General features: G+C 44.3%; 1 protein-coding gene across 2 annotated transcripts in view; it reads right to left on the bottom strand.

Moving 5' to 3' along the window:
* Nucleotides 1-345: 345 nt before the first annotated feature.
* The window catches only part of LOC139540235 (bcl-2-like protein 13), a 41010-nt gene continuing 25466 nt past the window's right edge, over nucleotides 346-15889 (bottom strand). For both annotated transcript variants that reach the window (XM_071343905.1, XM_071343904.1), the window contains one exon: nucleotides 346-3562. In XM_071343905.1, coding sequence (XP_071200006.1) covers nucleotides 2612-3562 — 951 coding nt within the window. In that variant the 3' untranslated portion in view covers nucleotides 346-2611. The remainder of the gene's footprint in view (nucleotides 3563-15889) is intronic.

Below are 15889 nucleotides of genomic sequence, written 5' to 3' on the forward strand. Positions count from 1 at the left end.
GTCCTCCCCTTCCTCATCTGAGGAGCCTCCACTGGTCAACAACCATTCTTTCATTTCTCACCCACACATCTTGCTGTTGTTTACCACCCCAAAACACACATGGTTGTATCTACACTTGGCTAAGCAACAGTGCAGTTAGTGTAGTAGTGAGAGTTGTGTGAGTCTTTACTGTACTGATATTAACCAAGTAAGCTGTAGGAATTCACTAACCGGTGAACAAAACAAAGCTGTACAACCAGTTAGCTGTAGACCAAGGGCCATCACTACGTGATCATTCGGATCAAGTGTTCACATTTCATGCTCCCAGAGTGCCCAGTTATAAAAATAATTTACTTAAAACACACACATACTTTATTTATTTTACTCCTGACTCGAGGCCTACAGTGCAGTTTATTTTGGATTCACATTGTACACAACAAACAGAGGAAGATATGAGGTTTCATTAGCTCTGTTGATTGTCTGTGGCAGGGCTGGCATGTGTGCTCTTCCTACTCTTCAAGTTGTGGACAGACATCCACTCAGGCTTGGGAAATGGAGGGAGTTTTGCTAGTAGTGGGAAGAAGCCAGCAGACACAGATGTTAAGCTTAGTTTAGAAGTCTCTACTGTAGAAAGGTAGGCATGCCATGGGATTACAGTGGAATGGCAAGGCAGTGCTTGTTGGGCAGTTCGGGCCAGCAGAGGGGACAAACAGCAAACCATGTAGAGGAAGAAAAAAAAGCAGTCCATGTGAGGTTATTTACCATTATAAACTAGGTGGATCGAGCCCTGAATGCTGATTGGCTGACAGCCGTGGTATGTCAGACGTTTTGTCATACATCTTTCTACCTCTCCAATTCTATTATAAACTGGTTACCAATGTAATAAGGCACCTCGGGGGTTTGTGGTATATGGCCAATATACCACGGCTAAGGGCTGTATCCAGGCATGACGTGTTGTGTCGCGCCTAAGAACAGCCCTTAGCCGTGATATATAGACCATATACCACCCACCCCGTGCCTTATTTCTTAAAATACACAAGTTGGGAATGAGAGCATAAAATTGATTCAAGAAAACATTTCTCCTTCTAATATAGTCTCACATTAAATCAAGTAGACGGACTATATCTTCCATGTTTACTATTTCAATCTTAAACCTTTTGAGTTGAACATATGAGTATGAAATTCACCAAACAGAGACAAAGTGGATCTTGGTGCAGTCATTACCAACCCTCCATTCCCTGTCGACAGAACACAGTGCCTGGAACAGTATTGACCATGGTGCCATCATGGTTAAACTGGCTTTAGGAGTGGTTGACGTTGTCACTCACACACACACTTGAATGACCAATGACAGTTCTATACATCTATTTTCAAGGATGCATCTTCATGCCTGGAATGTTGAATAACACATTCACCCATGATCACAGTCCCCTCAAAACCAAAGAGACAGCAAGTTATAAAACGCAATTGCTCTGGCTGTGAGCTGCGGTAATCTTTATCCTCAGCTCGTCCCTTTTTATGACACTATTAAAACAAATCTATTTCATTGCAATTATTATAATACTGCAATATGACCATACATTACAACACTATATAAAAGAGAAGACTCATGTGTCAAAATATGTGTTAGCTAAATGAATGAAATTAAGTACAGTGATAATATATTATATTCATGTGAAAATATATACCCTTGAGTCAAGGCATGCCATTCACATCTTAAAGTGGAATCCCTCATTTTCCAAAAATCCTCCCGAATAATTTACTAAATAATACTACATCAACTGATGATAAATGTAAGTGACTGGCAATCAGCCATTAATATAGTGGGGGAGTAGATCATCATAAATATATCTACTTCACATTTTAGTGTGATATTAATAATCTCATTGAAGTGCTATATATGAAGAATTTGGTCCCTTTTAACTCTGCAGATAGTCATTTTACAGGCACGTCAGGGTCTCCAGTAGTGAATATTATATCCCAACATCACATACATAATTCTAAAAACAAAAATGAGTCTAATTTTATGTTAACTGCCATAAAAAATTCTACATAACCACGTTCATCTCATCTAAACCTGCTCTTTAAGACAGGATTGTTTTTCAGAGGACATAAGGTAGTCAGAACATACTTTTCCCCTAATCATTCCAGATAGAAAAATCTATTGGAATAGGTGCCCTTTCCTCTACACTTTTTTGCAACAGAACTGGCAATTGTGACTTGAGCTACACCCACTAGGCTCTGAGGACAAAGAGGTACCAAAGCTCCAGCCGAGAGGGTAACAGACACCCTGCTTGTATCGGTCATGTGCATCAAGATGGCACAGGACAGAACCACACACCCAGAAAACACACAACAGAGAAACCAAGATAAAATGTATAATATGTCCTTTCCAGTTTGAGGTGATAGAGGCAGCAATGAACAACTGAAGACAAACATATCAAAACGCCAGATGAGCAGAGATGAGAATGGGGGAAAACAAAAACGGAGAGAGAGAGAGAGAGAAGAGTTAATTTTGCCATGGTGTGTGCACCTGGCGTTGGCAACACAGCAGCCCAGGTTACCTGCAGTGAGCTAGGCAGGGACCAGGGAGGAGGTGAGGTCTGGGGCCCAGGTCAGGAGCACCGCTAGGCTACCTCTTCCGGTGGGTCAGGACTACCCAGGCCACTACAGCAGCTAGGGCCACCAGGGCAGCTCCCCCGTAAAGCAGCACTGGAAGCTCCAACTTCGGCTCTGGTTCCATTTGCACTGGGGCCTCCTCAGCTGGGGCCAAAGGGGTCTCCACAGGGGCTTGGGGTGCCTCCAGGACAGGCGCTGCTGCCAGCTCCAGCACAGTCTCTGACTGAGGTTCAGGCTGGGGCTCCTCTGGAACGGGCTCTGGCTGGGGTGGTGCTGCTGTGACTGGCATTGGGACTGGCTCTGGTTCTGGAACTTTCTCTGCTGGTTGGGGAGTAGGGGGCACCTTGGCGGGTGCTGCCTCAACAGGGGCAGGCTCAACCACAGGGGCTGGTGCAGGGGGTTCGGGCTCTGACACAGGGACAGTGGATGGGGCACGCGGTTCTGGCTCTGACGGGACCGCCGACAGGGGAGCAGGGGTCTCGACGACGACCGGCTCCTCCAGATATCCCACCACAGGCTCTGGGGCTGCTGGGACAGGAGGCGGGGTGTCATCCCTAAACTCCGCCCTCAGCTCGCTCTCCGTCCCCAGCACGCTCAGCATGATCTCCTGCAGCTCAGGCTCCTCTGCCCCGCCCTCACCCTCCTCTGCGTCCTCTCGCTCCACGTGCACGATGTCAGAGTTGGAAGAGTTGTTCTCGCTGCGCTCCTCTGCGAGGTTGCCCTCGTTGCTTTCCAGGCTCTTGATGTCTTCGGGATGGTCCATCACGTCCACCTGTGCCCAGGACTCGTGGCCTGCCAGAGACACAGGTAAGCTTTCTGTCTGCCAGCTGCCCAACCCACTGCTGTCTCCGGTGCCCAGCAGCGATGTGGGAAGCTGCTCTCCAGACAGGATATAGATGTCGTTGCTGTCCTCGGCTATGATCAAGCCCTGCTGCTCCTCTTCCTCCAGGCTAAACACTGTACCCTGAGAGGGAGAGCAAGTTCAGTGGTCAGTATGGAACAACAAAAATAACAAGCATTGCATGTTCCCATTTAATAAAGTGCTGATGGGTGGGATATAATAAGCTTATGACCTTGTGGGATAAATAAACAAGACTGACATTTCAAAATGGGCAAAACCTCTGCCACTACTGGTCCACTGCTAAGAAAGGTGCGGATCCTTTTTTTTAAATTTTAAAGCAATATCACAGTAAACAAAAGTGACGCACACCTCAGTAAGGTTCAATGTCACATCTTTCACTTATATTTGACAGGAGTTGCAATACAAAGGCTTTGATGTGGTCTGGCAGTCACCACCTGAAACCCCAACATCAGCCCATCTTGAGGCTACAGTACGTCATCGGTGTTATCGCAGACCTTTTGTCTCGACTTAACTTCCTACTGGTCATTCTAAAGGAAAACACTGAGGGTATCACAATCTAATGACGACTTCTGTGGTTTAACGTTTGTTTAGAGTTGCTGTATGGCCCTACCCTGGTCTTGATGAAGTCGACACCATTGACAAAGGGCCATAGCCCATGGGAGTGATCGACTAGAGTAAAACCTATGTAGAACAGCTGCATCTTATTTACTGGGACATAAAATAATTCTGATAGTGGTGACAGACTTCTAAAAAGGTATCCTCAGAGCTGCCGGTCCGTAGCTGCTCTTAAGTAACTGAGTATAGGGCAATGGGCACAAGCTTGAAAACAAATTAAACACAATGGTATATATTCCCAACCAAACTATTGTGACACAGGCTTCTGTTTGTATGCGCATCTCTTCTTATGGTATCAATATCAAATGATCAAAGTAGTGTCTACAGTATGTCAAAATGTAACTTGTTGGCCTCCCGGGTGGCGCAGTGGTCTAAGGCACTGCATCGCAGTGCTAGCTGTGCCAGCAGAGAATCTGGGTTCGAGCCCAGGCTCTGTCGCAGCCGGCCGCGACCGGGAGGTTCATGGGGCGACGCACAATTGGCCTAGCGTCGGCTGGCTTCCGGGTTGGATGCGCGCTGTGTTAAGGAGCAGTGCGGCTTGTTTGGGTTTCAGAGGACGCGTGGCTCTCGACCTTCGTCTCTCCCGAGCCCATACGGGAGTTGTAGCGATGAGACAAGATAGTAACTACTAATAATTGGATACCACGAAATTGGGGAGAAAAAGGGGGTAAAAAAAAGTTACTTGTCTATATAATATATATATTTACTCATATATATATATATATATATATATATATATATTGTTCTGTACAAAGTTAATTCCAACTAGTGGTGTGAATGGGAACTTACAACCGGGTCAGAAATTTAACTAGGCAAGTCAGTTAAGAACAACTTCTTATTTACAATGACGGCCTACCCCGGCCAAACCCGGACGACGCTGGGCCAATTGTGCGCCGCCCTATGGGACTCCCAATCACAACCAGATGTGATGCAGCCTGGACAAAATCTAATCTAACAGTCATTTTGGCTGTAGAGCAGGGATCCTCAACTAGATTCAGCTGCAGAACGATTTTTTCTTGAGATGATGGTCGGGGGGCCGGAACATAATTTCAAATAATTTGTAGACCGCAAATTCACCGCAAGGAGGCCAAACATATAATACTTGACTAAAACAATTTAAAACCTTGCTTACATTTGTATATGATCACGTGTCTCTCTATCATGCGTGGGAATACCTGAACAGATTTCCCAAATGAAGATCACTTGGAGCCGATTTCCTGGTGTTTTAACAGTTTCTTTTTTAGCTCAGAAAACCATTTGGCCCACGGACAGTCAGATGGGGAACCCTGCTGTAGATTGAATCTGGGGCGGCAGGTAGCCTAGTGGTTAGTGTTGGGCCAGTAACCGAAAGGTTGCTAGATCGAATCAACGAGCTGACAAGGTACAAATCTGTCGTTCTCCCCCTGAACAAGGCATTTAACCCACTGTTCCTAGGCAATCGTTGTAAATAAGACTTTGTTCTTAACTGACTTGCCTAGCTAAATAAATCAAAATTGCATTCTATTAGGCACAGTACTGCTCCAATAGTTCCATTTAGGCCTATACAGTGCATTTGGAAAGTATTCAGACCCCTTGACTTACATTACAGACTTATTCCAAAATGGATTACATTATTTATTTTCCTCAATCTACACAATGACAAAGCAAACAGGTTTTTAGAAATGTTTGCAAATGCATTAAAAAGAAAACATACCTTATTTACATAATTATTCAGACCCTTTGCTATGAGACTGGAAATTGAGCTCAGGTGCATCCTGTTTCCATGAATCATCTTTGAGATGTTTCTACAACTTGATTGGAGTCCACCTGTGATAAATTTAATTGATTGGACATCATTTGGAAAGGCACACACCTGTTTTTACAAGGTCCCACAGTTGACAGTGCATGTCAGGCACAGGATTGTGCCGAGGAACAGATCTGAGGAAACGAACCAAAACACTTCTGCAGCATTGAAGATCCAAGAACACAGTGGCCTCCATCATTAAATGGAAGAAGTTTGGAACCACCAAGACTCCTGGAACTGGCCACCCAGCCAAACAGCAATCAGGACAGAATGTCCTTGGTCAGAGTGGTGATCAAGAACCAGATGGTCACTCTGGCAGAGCTTCAGAGTCCCTCTGTGGAAATAGGAGAACCTTCCAGAAGGTCAACTCTCTGCAGCACTCCACCAATCAGGTCTTTATGGTAGAGTGGCCAGACGGACAGCCCGCTTGGAGTTTGCCAAAAGGCACCCAAAGGACTCTCAGACCATGAGAAACAAGATTCTCTGGTCTGAAGAAACCAGGATTGAACTCTTAACCTGAATGGCAAGCATCACGTCTGGACGAAACGGTGAAGCATGGTGGTGGCAGGATCATGCTGTGGGGAGAATTTTCAGAGGCAGCGACTGGGAGAATAGTCAGGATCGAGGGAAAGATGAACGGAGCAAAGTACAGAGATCCTTGATGAAAACCTGCTCCAGACCGCTCAGGAACTCCGCCTGGGGCGAAGGTTCACCTTCCAACAGGACACCGACCCTAAGCACACAGCCAAGACAACGCAGGAGTGGCTTCGGGACAGGTCTCTGAATGTCCTTGAGTGGCCCAGCCAGAGCCCGGACCTGAACCCAATCAAACATCTCTGCAGAGACCTGAAAATAGCTGTGCAGCTACGCTCCCCATCCGATTTGCAGAGAATGCAAGAAACTCCCCAAATATATGTGTGCCAAGCTTGTAGCGTCATACCCAAGAAGACTTGGGGCTTTAAATCGCTGCCAACGGTGCTTCAACAAAGTACTGAGTAAAGGGTCTGAATACTTATGTGAATGTTATTTCAGTTATTTAAATAATTTTTGCAATACCCCATAATGCTGTGTCATTATGGGGTATTGTGTGTAGATGAGGGGAAAAAACTATTTAATCCATTTTAGAATAAGCTGTAACGTAACAAATTGTAGGGGGGAGGGGGAAATCAAGGGTTCTGATTACTTTCCGAATGCACTGTGTTTTTAGATGTCAATATTTGCCCAGGTAGGTAAGTTGGTAAGAGGCTATTTAGGCACATTTAATAAAAAGGGATATCTTTGTGTAGGAAGCTTGAACATCAGCACTTAAGGTGGCTGCATCGCGTGTCAGACAGTGTGAAAATGGCTGCCTCAGAGCTCAGACTGAATTCCCACAGAGCACAGTAGGGGTAGCAGGGTGCCATGGACCTGACAGGATGGATCTGACAGCACTGACTGAGTCAGCCCAATCCACATCTCCCCCATGAAAAGATAAGGTTAAACTGTTACGGTCCATTCAGGTAGGCTAAATAACGGCTCTGGTACATTTATCTTCTATTCAAACAGGCTTGCAAATGACTACTTATTTGCATCGGACTCACAGAACATTTTCCTAACTAAAATGGGACCCATATTGTATCTATGTAAAATACAGGTGTTTGAGTTACGGGCTTATGGCCTGACTGAAGGTTATTCTCCTTACAAGGACATTCTCTCAGAGGCCAGGCTGCATCCCGGGAAGCCAGGCAGGGGATTAAAACTAAACACCAACCCTTCCTAGCATGCACTCTCTGGGTGTAAGCGGATTTGCGTGTGGAAGAGTGGTTGACCAAAAAAAATTTAAACCGTCCTCTGGGCAGAGGTTTAAATCGTTGGATAAAGAAGGGCAGCCATGTTGTGTGAGGGACATGAATAGGTCTCCATCTGGGAGTAACAACCGTTGGGTCTTTAGGCATATTAAATAAATCTGCAGTAGACCTTCACCCAGTTACTAAAGCCAGAAAAACAAGTTGTTTTCTATGTTCTCAAAAGAGCATATGGTAAAGCTCTCCCCATCAGCAGGCTAAGTAGACAACCAATTATTCAGTAGCTAAAAAAAAAAAACATTACCAAAAGTGAAAATCAGATTTTCTAGGACACAGCATAAGCAGATATAAGTGAAATAAAATCTAGATATTTTGGCCCATCTGTAAATAGCCCATCCAACTAGCTCATCCCTTATATATATTTTTTTTGCTCCTTTGCACCCCAGTATCTCTACTTGCACATTCATCTTCTGCACATCTATCACTCGTGTTTATTTGCGAAATTGTAATTATTTCGCCACTACGGCCTATTTATTGCCTTACCTCCCTAATCTTACTTCCTTTGCACACACTGTATATAGACTTTTCTATTGTGCTATTGACTGCACGTTTGTTTATTCCATGTGTAACTGTGTTGTTGTTTCGGTCACACTGCTTTGCTTTATCTGGGCCAGGTCGCAGTTGTAAATGAGAACTTGTTCTAGACTAGCCTACCAGGTTAAATAAAGGTGATATGAAAACACCTATATTCTTCAGTACCTTCCAATAACTTCACACACCACGTTGATACAAAGACAGTCGCTGTTGTACAACAGAGACTTTTGAGGTGTTGTGATCGGTTGTCAGGCGTGTTAAACTCTCCATCCTCGCGACGACACACAGACAGAAAGACAAACACCTACTACACACACTGTTCCCCTGAGAGGAAGTCAGACAGCCCCACACAGAACAGCTCTTCCCAAACTACAGTAACTTCAGAAAAGTATTCACACGACTTATTTCACAGTATTTTGTTTTTGTCGACGATCTACACAAAATACTTTGTTTATTAATGGAAAAATCAAAACACTAATAAATATTTTGACTAGATAACTATTCAATCCCCTGTGTCAATACATGTTAGAATCACCTTTGGCAGCAATTACAGCTGTGAGTCTTTCTGGGTAAGTATAGGAGCTTTACACACCTGGATTGTACAATATTTGCACATTATCCTTTCTAAAATGATTCAAGTTCTGTCAAGTTGGTTGTTTAGCAGGCAGCCATTTTCAAGTCTTGCCATACATTTAAGCCAAAACTGTAACCAGGCCACTCAAGAACATTCAATGTTGTCTTGGTAAGTATCTCCACAGTATAATTTGGCTTTGCGTTTTAGGTTATTGTCCTGCTGAAAAGGTGGATGTCGCCCAGTGTGTTGGAAAGCATACAACCAGATTTTCCTCTAGGACTGTGCTTAGCTCTATTCCTTTTAATTCTAATACAACTCCCTTGTCCTTGCCGATGACAAACATGCCCATAACATCATGCAGCCACCACCATGCTGGAAAATATGAAAATATTTTTCAAATTAGTCATTTGATTTTGATTTGAGAGGTATTCAGTGATGTGTTGCGTTGGATTTGCCCCAAACAATGCTTTGTATTCAGGACAAAAAGTTACATTTGCAGAATGTTTTGAAATATTACTTTAGTGGTGCCTTATTGCAAACAGGATGCATGTTTTGGAATATTTGTTATTCTGTACAGGCATCCTTCTTTTCACTCCATTTAAGTTAGAAAACTGAGGGGAGGATCAACAACATTGTAGTTACTCCACAATACTATCTCAGCCATTAAAACTGTTTTAAAGTCACCATTGGCCTCATGGTGAAATCCCTGAGCAGTTTCCTTCCTCGCCAGCAACTGAGTTAGTAAGGACGCCTGTATCTTTGTAGTGACTGGGTGTATTGATAACCCATACAAAGTGTAATTAATAACTTCACCATGCTCAAAGGGATATTCAAAGTCTGCTGTTTTTATTTTCTACCAATCTACCAATAGGTGCCCTTTGCAAGGCATTGGAATACTTCCTTGGTCTGTTGTTGAATTGGTGTTTAAAATTCACTGCTCGTCTGAGGGACATCACAGATAATTGTATGTGTGGGGTACAGAGATAAGGTAGTCATTCAAAAATCATGTTAAACACCATTATTGCACACCAGGTTAGTCCATGCAACTTATTAAAATTGACTCCTGAAGTTATTTAGGCTTGCTATAACAAAAGGGTTGAATACTTAAATGACTCGGGCGGCGCACAATTGGCCCAACGTCATCCGGGTTTGGCTGTCATTGTAAATAAGAATTTGTTCTTAACTGACTTGCCAAATTAAATAAATGTTAAAATTTATTTTTATTTTTATATATCTCAGGCCATTTCAGCTTTTCATTTTTTATTAACGTAATTCCACTTTGACATTAAGGGGTATTGTGTGTAGTGACAATCTGAATTTAATAACATTTCAAATTCAGGCTGTAACACAAAATGTGGAAAAAGTCAAGAGGTGTGAATACTTTGAAGGCACTATGTACCACTCAACAATGCTGTGTACAAACAATGAGGGAAGTGATACCGCCACACACACACACACACACAGTTAAACTTATCTCAAGGTTGACACTACGCTCCACTGCACCTATGAACAGTTACCACAACCTTAACGGTCAAGGTACAGTGAGGTTGTGAGTGATTAGTGATTACATAGGCTATACATCTACATTTTAGTCATTTAGCAGACGCTCTTATCCAGAGTGACTTACAGGAGCAATTAGGGATAAGTGCCTTGATCAAGGGCACAGACAGATTTTTCACCTAGTTAGCGTGGGGATTCGAACCAGAGACCTTTCGGTTACTGGCCCAACGCTCTTTACTGCTAGACTACCTGCTACTATACTAGGCTCTGATGTAAAAAAATAAATGTTTATCACCAGTGAAGGGCAACATTTCATCCCCACACTAGTATCACATGTACAGCCACATCTAACATACAGTATGAGATCCTTCTAGTCAAGACTTGGAAGCCTGCATCACTTGAAATGAGAGCTGGTAGTTTGTCCCAGCAGGGTCTCAGTCACATGTGACTTGCTACCTGTCACCCAAACATGCCACAGCTCTTTGCCAACACAAATATTAGAACTGGGAACTTAAGTCATGTTACAGACTGGCTGACTTAATTTCACTCATTCTTTGCTCCAAAATATATTGTGAAAGGATCATTGGTTTTTGGTGTCTTATCCAATGTTAAAGGCCCAGTGCATTCAAACATAACTGTCCCTTGTTATACACCCCCCCCCCCCTCTCTCTTGAGTGTACAAAACATGAAGAACACCTTCCTAATATTGAGTTGCCCTCTGGACAGCCTCAAATCGTCGGGGCATGGACTCTACAAGGTGTTGAAAGAATCCACAGGGATGCTGTCCCATGTTGATGCCAATGCTTCCCACAGTTGTGTCAAGTTGGCTGGATATCCTTTGGGTGGTGGACCATTCTTGATACACAGGAAACTGTTGAGAGCGAAAAATCCAGCAGCATTGCAGTTCTTGACACACTCAAACCGGTGTACCTGGCACCTACTACCATACCGCTCGGAGGCGTCTGCATGTTCCTAAAGCACACCGTTGCCTTATTTGTGTCACAATCCAATGATAAAACTGGGGGCAAAAATGCAATTTCATAATGTGGGGGGAGACATGTCCCCCCGTCCCCAGTGAAAGTTACGCCCCTGGCTTTCACCTGATCAGTCTGCCATGGAAAGATCCGGTGTTCCCCCCAAAATTTTTTATTTTATTTTAAAACATTTACCCCCTTTTCTCCCCAATTTTTGTGGTATCCAATCGCTAGTAATTACTATCTTGTCTCATCGCTACAACTCCCGTACGGGCTCGGGAGAGACGAAGGTCGAAAGCCATGCGTCCTCCGAAGCACAACCCAACCAAGCCGCACTGCTTCTTAACACAGCGCGCCTCCAACCCGGGAAGCCAGCCGCACCAATGTGTCGGAGGAAACACCGTGTACCTGGCCCCCTTGGTTAGCACGCACTGCGCCCGGCCCGCCACAGGAGTCGCTGGAGCGCGATGAGACAAGGATATCCCTACCGGCCAAACCCTCCCTAACCCGGACGACGCTATGCCAAATTGTGCGTCGCCCCACGGACCTCCCGGTCGCGGCCGGCTGCGACAGAGCCTGGGCGCGAACCCAGAGACTCTGGTGGCGCAGCTAGCACTGCGATGCAGTGCCCTAGACCACTGCGCCACCCGGGAGGCCATGTTCCTAAAGTTTTGTACAAGTCCACACTGGGGTTTGAATAATACTGTGAAAATAATAATGCCCTTTAAGTGCAAGACTCGTTTGAAAAGACTGCCTGAAATTCCGGTGGGATGGAGTTTTGGCCTGCCTGGTGATATCAGTAGGTGGTAAATTAGTTAATAAACCAATAAGAAAGAGTTACAAACCTCTTTGCTAATAGCAGCTATTTTCTTCCTCCATACTCAGACCAATCCCAGACAGTCCTAACAAATGTCTTGCTTGAGAAATTGTCCTTCGTTAAAGAAGCAATTTTTATTTCTTTGACCATTTTAAAATTGGAAACAAATCACAACCAGGTTTCCCCATCCATCCTTTTTATATAAGTAAAGTACATGTCGAATTAAAAACATTTTTCAGTGAACTCTCCAAATGTCAACAAAAGACGCTAGACAAGGTGGGACCTTTTTGTGTTAGTAAAATGAATTGTGCGAGGAACAGTGGAAAGGCTTTTATGCGCAAATATTGATATAACCATCATATCAAAGTCAATTTAGAATCACGCGTTGACATGTGTGGTCCTCCCACTACGACTCGTTCGTCGGGAAAGCATGCAGTTTTGGCCTACGGATGAAATTCACAAAGTGGTGACAGTGCAATGTGATGTTGATGCTCCTTTCCAATAAATATTGAGGGTCTCATTCTGGTGACATGATCAACGACGCTTGGCTGCCGTTTGACAAATAAAAATAATTTCTCCTTGGTCCATAATAATCTCATCATGTAGGCTATAAAACGCGCTCGCGCCAACAGAGCACGGATACAGTACCAGAGTGGGCACACTCGCTATATAACGAAACATTTTTTGGTGAGAAAACCATCAGTAGAGTTGAAAATGCGATGGAAACACATTTAACTTGTACTTTTTATTCAGTATAATTTAACTGCAAAATTGTATTTGTATGTGTACTACCTCGTCACGCACAGCCTTTAATCTGCAACAAGTCAATTTGATGGAAACATCTCTGGTGGGAAAATTCACATTTCTATGCAGATTTGCATGAAAATCTGTCACCAATTGGATGGAAACCTAGCTAGTAAGGTACTTAAGAAATCAGAAATGATCTGATAGAGATTTAAAAAAAACAGCCACATTGGCCGTTTAATGCTTAGCCTACATGTATGCATTGGTGTGTACAGATTTGCAATTATGTTCATGGACACTGGTCTGGGTGTTCTGATAATGTACATTTCATTTTTATTTAAACTAGGCAAGTCAGTTAAGAACAAATTCTTATTTACAATGACGGCCTTGTTCAGGGGCAGAATGAGATTTTTACCTTGTCAGCTTAGGGATTCGATCTAGCAACCTTCAGTTACTAGTCCAACGCTCTAACCACTAGGCTACCTGCTGCCCAAAGACCGCTTCCGTAACATAACAGAGGAGTTCCTGGTAGTCAGACATTGAGGGATTCATGCTGACATCAGGCTCCATGCTCAGCCAGCCAGCCCAGAGCTGTCTAACCTTCCAGTATACTCAGATACGATTTTGTTTCTCAGAAACTATAATCCCATAGTAATGAGTCGGTTTCAGCTCGAGGGCCCCATCCTAACAATACCTCTCATTTAGTGTCGTGTACTGCTATGAAGTGCCATCAAAGGGGATTGACTCCCAGGAGGGGCCACTGGACACAGTAACATAATGGCCATTCAATATAGTCGCACAAGAGCTTTGTCAGTGACATAAAAACATCCCCCAGTCAGGATTCCCCCATTATTACTGAGCCTAATCCCATCACTCCTCCCTCATCCAATTAATCCACTAACACTAAAGAGCAACAAAGCTATTCTAACCTACCGTGTCAAACGAGTAAGACATCATGTACCCTTTTAGGAAGTAGCTTTCATTCAAAAATAATTATACAAGGATCCAGTGGCCCCCAAGAGAGGCATGGCCTCCTTTCTTGTTAGATTGGCTGCAGCTGGGTGTAGGCCTATAACCAGGTTTATCCAGGAGGGTTAATGTGAAGCAGCTGGCCTGATGTGAACAGCCACATGGATGAATGACTACACGTCTTCTACAAATTAACACCGCACTAAAAATGACCCGTTTGCCCTCATTTATGAGAAGGGTTTCAACAAGAGAGTCTGGTAACAGCCAGATAGCGGGACTGTGCTTGACCTTGGAGCATCAGACAGAGGACCTTGGGACCAGGCGTCCAGAAGGCTTCCAGCACAAAAGGTTGCGTTGCTCTCACTGTGTCAGTGTGTGTGACGCAGGTTGCATCAGGCAGCAGCAGTAGACACTGACCTGGGTTCAGCCATTAGCATAGATGCCCTGACCAACAGTATGAAGCGAATAAAACTGACCATCCTACAGTGGGGATCTGACCTGGGTTCAGCTGTTAGCAGTTGAGAGGTAGCACTGCTCTGGGAGGCTAGAACTATAAGTATGCCAGTCTGGCTCTGGTGATTTATTTCCTCAGCAGAGCCAGACACACCAAAACAAAGAGATGCACTCAGCATTTCACCCCAGCAGCAGAGACATCTCTTACGTAACCTGGCGGAGCGCTGTGCAGCCTGACAGACCAGAAAACATCCAGCAGCACCCCCCCCAAAAAATATGATTTGTGCCCGTGTGTTTATAAGGCAACCAAAATTCAGTATCTGAAAGTATTTGGGCATTTGCCTGACTAAGCTGCCCAGTTTATGGCCTTTTGGCAAGTAACTTTACTATTGTGCGCTGCAACGGAGGTGTCAAGCTCAATTTGAGAGCACAACGTAAGCACACCTGTCACAAGCAGTTTCTGAGAGACACACCAACATGAAACTTTATTACTGCATTCATTTTCTGAACATTTTAGCCTTCCTCGCCCAGATGACCTTAGACAAGGTGTCAGAGACTTCCTAGCAACAGCAGTTGCATCACCCATGACAAGGTCTGTAATACAACATGGCTGAAGGTCCCTGTCAGAACACACACCCGCAGCAGTTTTCACTGTCGTGCTTAAGCACAGCAGTCAGCGCTGTCTGAAGGACAGGGCTAGAAATAGAGGGACGGGGTGTGTAGGGGTGTTCAAGGGCAAAGTTCAGATAATGACCTTTGCACCAGCCAAGTTTAATACACACACACACACCCCTCACTCTTAGATTAGCTACATAGGGTTTTAGGCTCTCACACAGTTCCAGTATGTCACAGACCTAATCCCTTCATAGTGAACAGGTTCAAATGCAGTCATAGCCATGCTAGTCCATTTTGAATCAGAAGCAGTCCTTATTCAAAATGTCTCTCTAGTGTATTGCATTCCCCTTGCTTACTCATCATCCCCCCTCCCTCCCATGGCCGGGTCGGATTTATGAGATGCTGGTCTTGTTGTCCAATGAAGTGAACACGACATTGGGGTCATAATCCTTTTTGTTTCCTAATGTAATTAAACAAAAAGGCATGGTCATCGTCAGAGCCACCAAACATAGGAGGGACCACGGTCACGAGGAGGGCACGACGTACCCGTCATCTAAATCAATCTGCCACCCATCAGATTTACAGTGATAACTACAACCAATCAAAATCGCTCAATAAGCGATAAACCCAGGAGGCAGTTCGGGAATTCCCCGTTTGTAAAAGTTGCAAGATAGATGGAGGGAAAATTCGGTGCATTCTGTTCTATTCTAAATGCTCCGTCATAGAGAACCTTAGGGATGATTGTGTTCTAGGCACTGTGTTCAAACTGTCAACTCAGATATCCACACACTTCACGGTCAAACGAGCTAAAACCAGATTCGGAGACGCGAGCCCTTCCCTACGGTCCAGAGTTCTTCAATCCCCCACCCCCCAACCGCTACCAACCGTCTCTTACTAACCACGATCAATGTACTCCCACAGTCCTCTACACAAACACGCACCACCAAAAAACACAAGATGAATGACCTACCTGACTGTGACCCGGCTCACCCAGCAACTATAGAGTA

This window comes from Salvelinus alpinus, chromosome 15 (assembly GCF_045679555.1).
Source record: "Salvelinus alpinus chromosome 15, SLU_Salpinus.1, whole genome shotgun sequence".
NCBI lineage: Eukaryota > Metazoa > Chordata > Actinopteri > Salmoniformes > Salmonidae > Salvelinus > Salvelinus alpinus.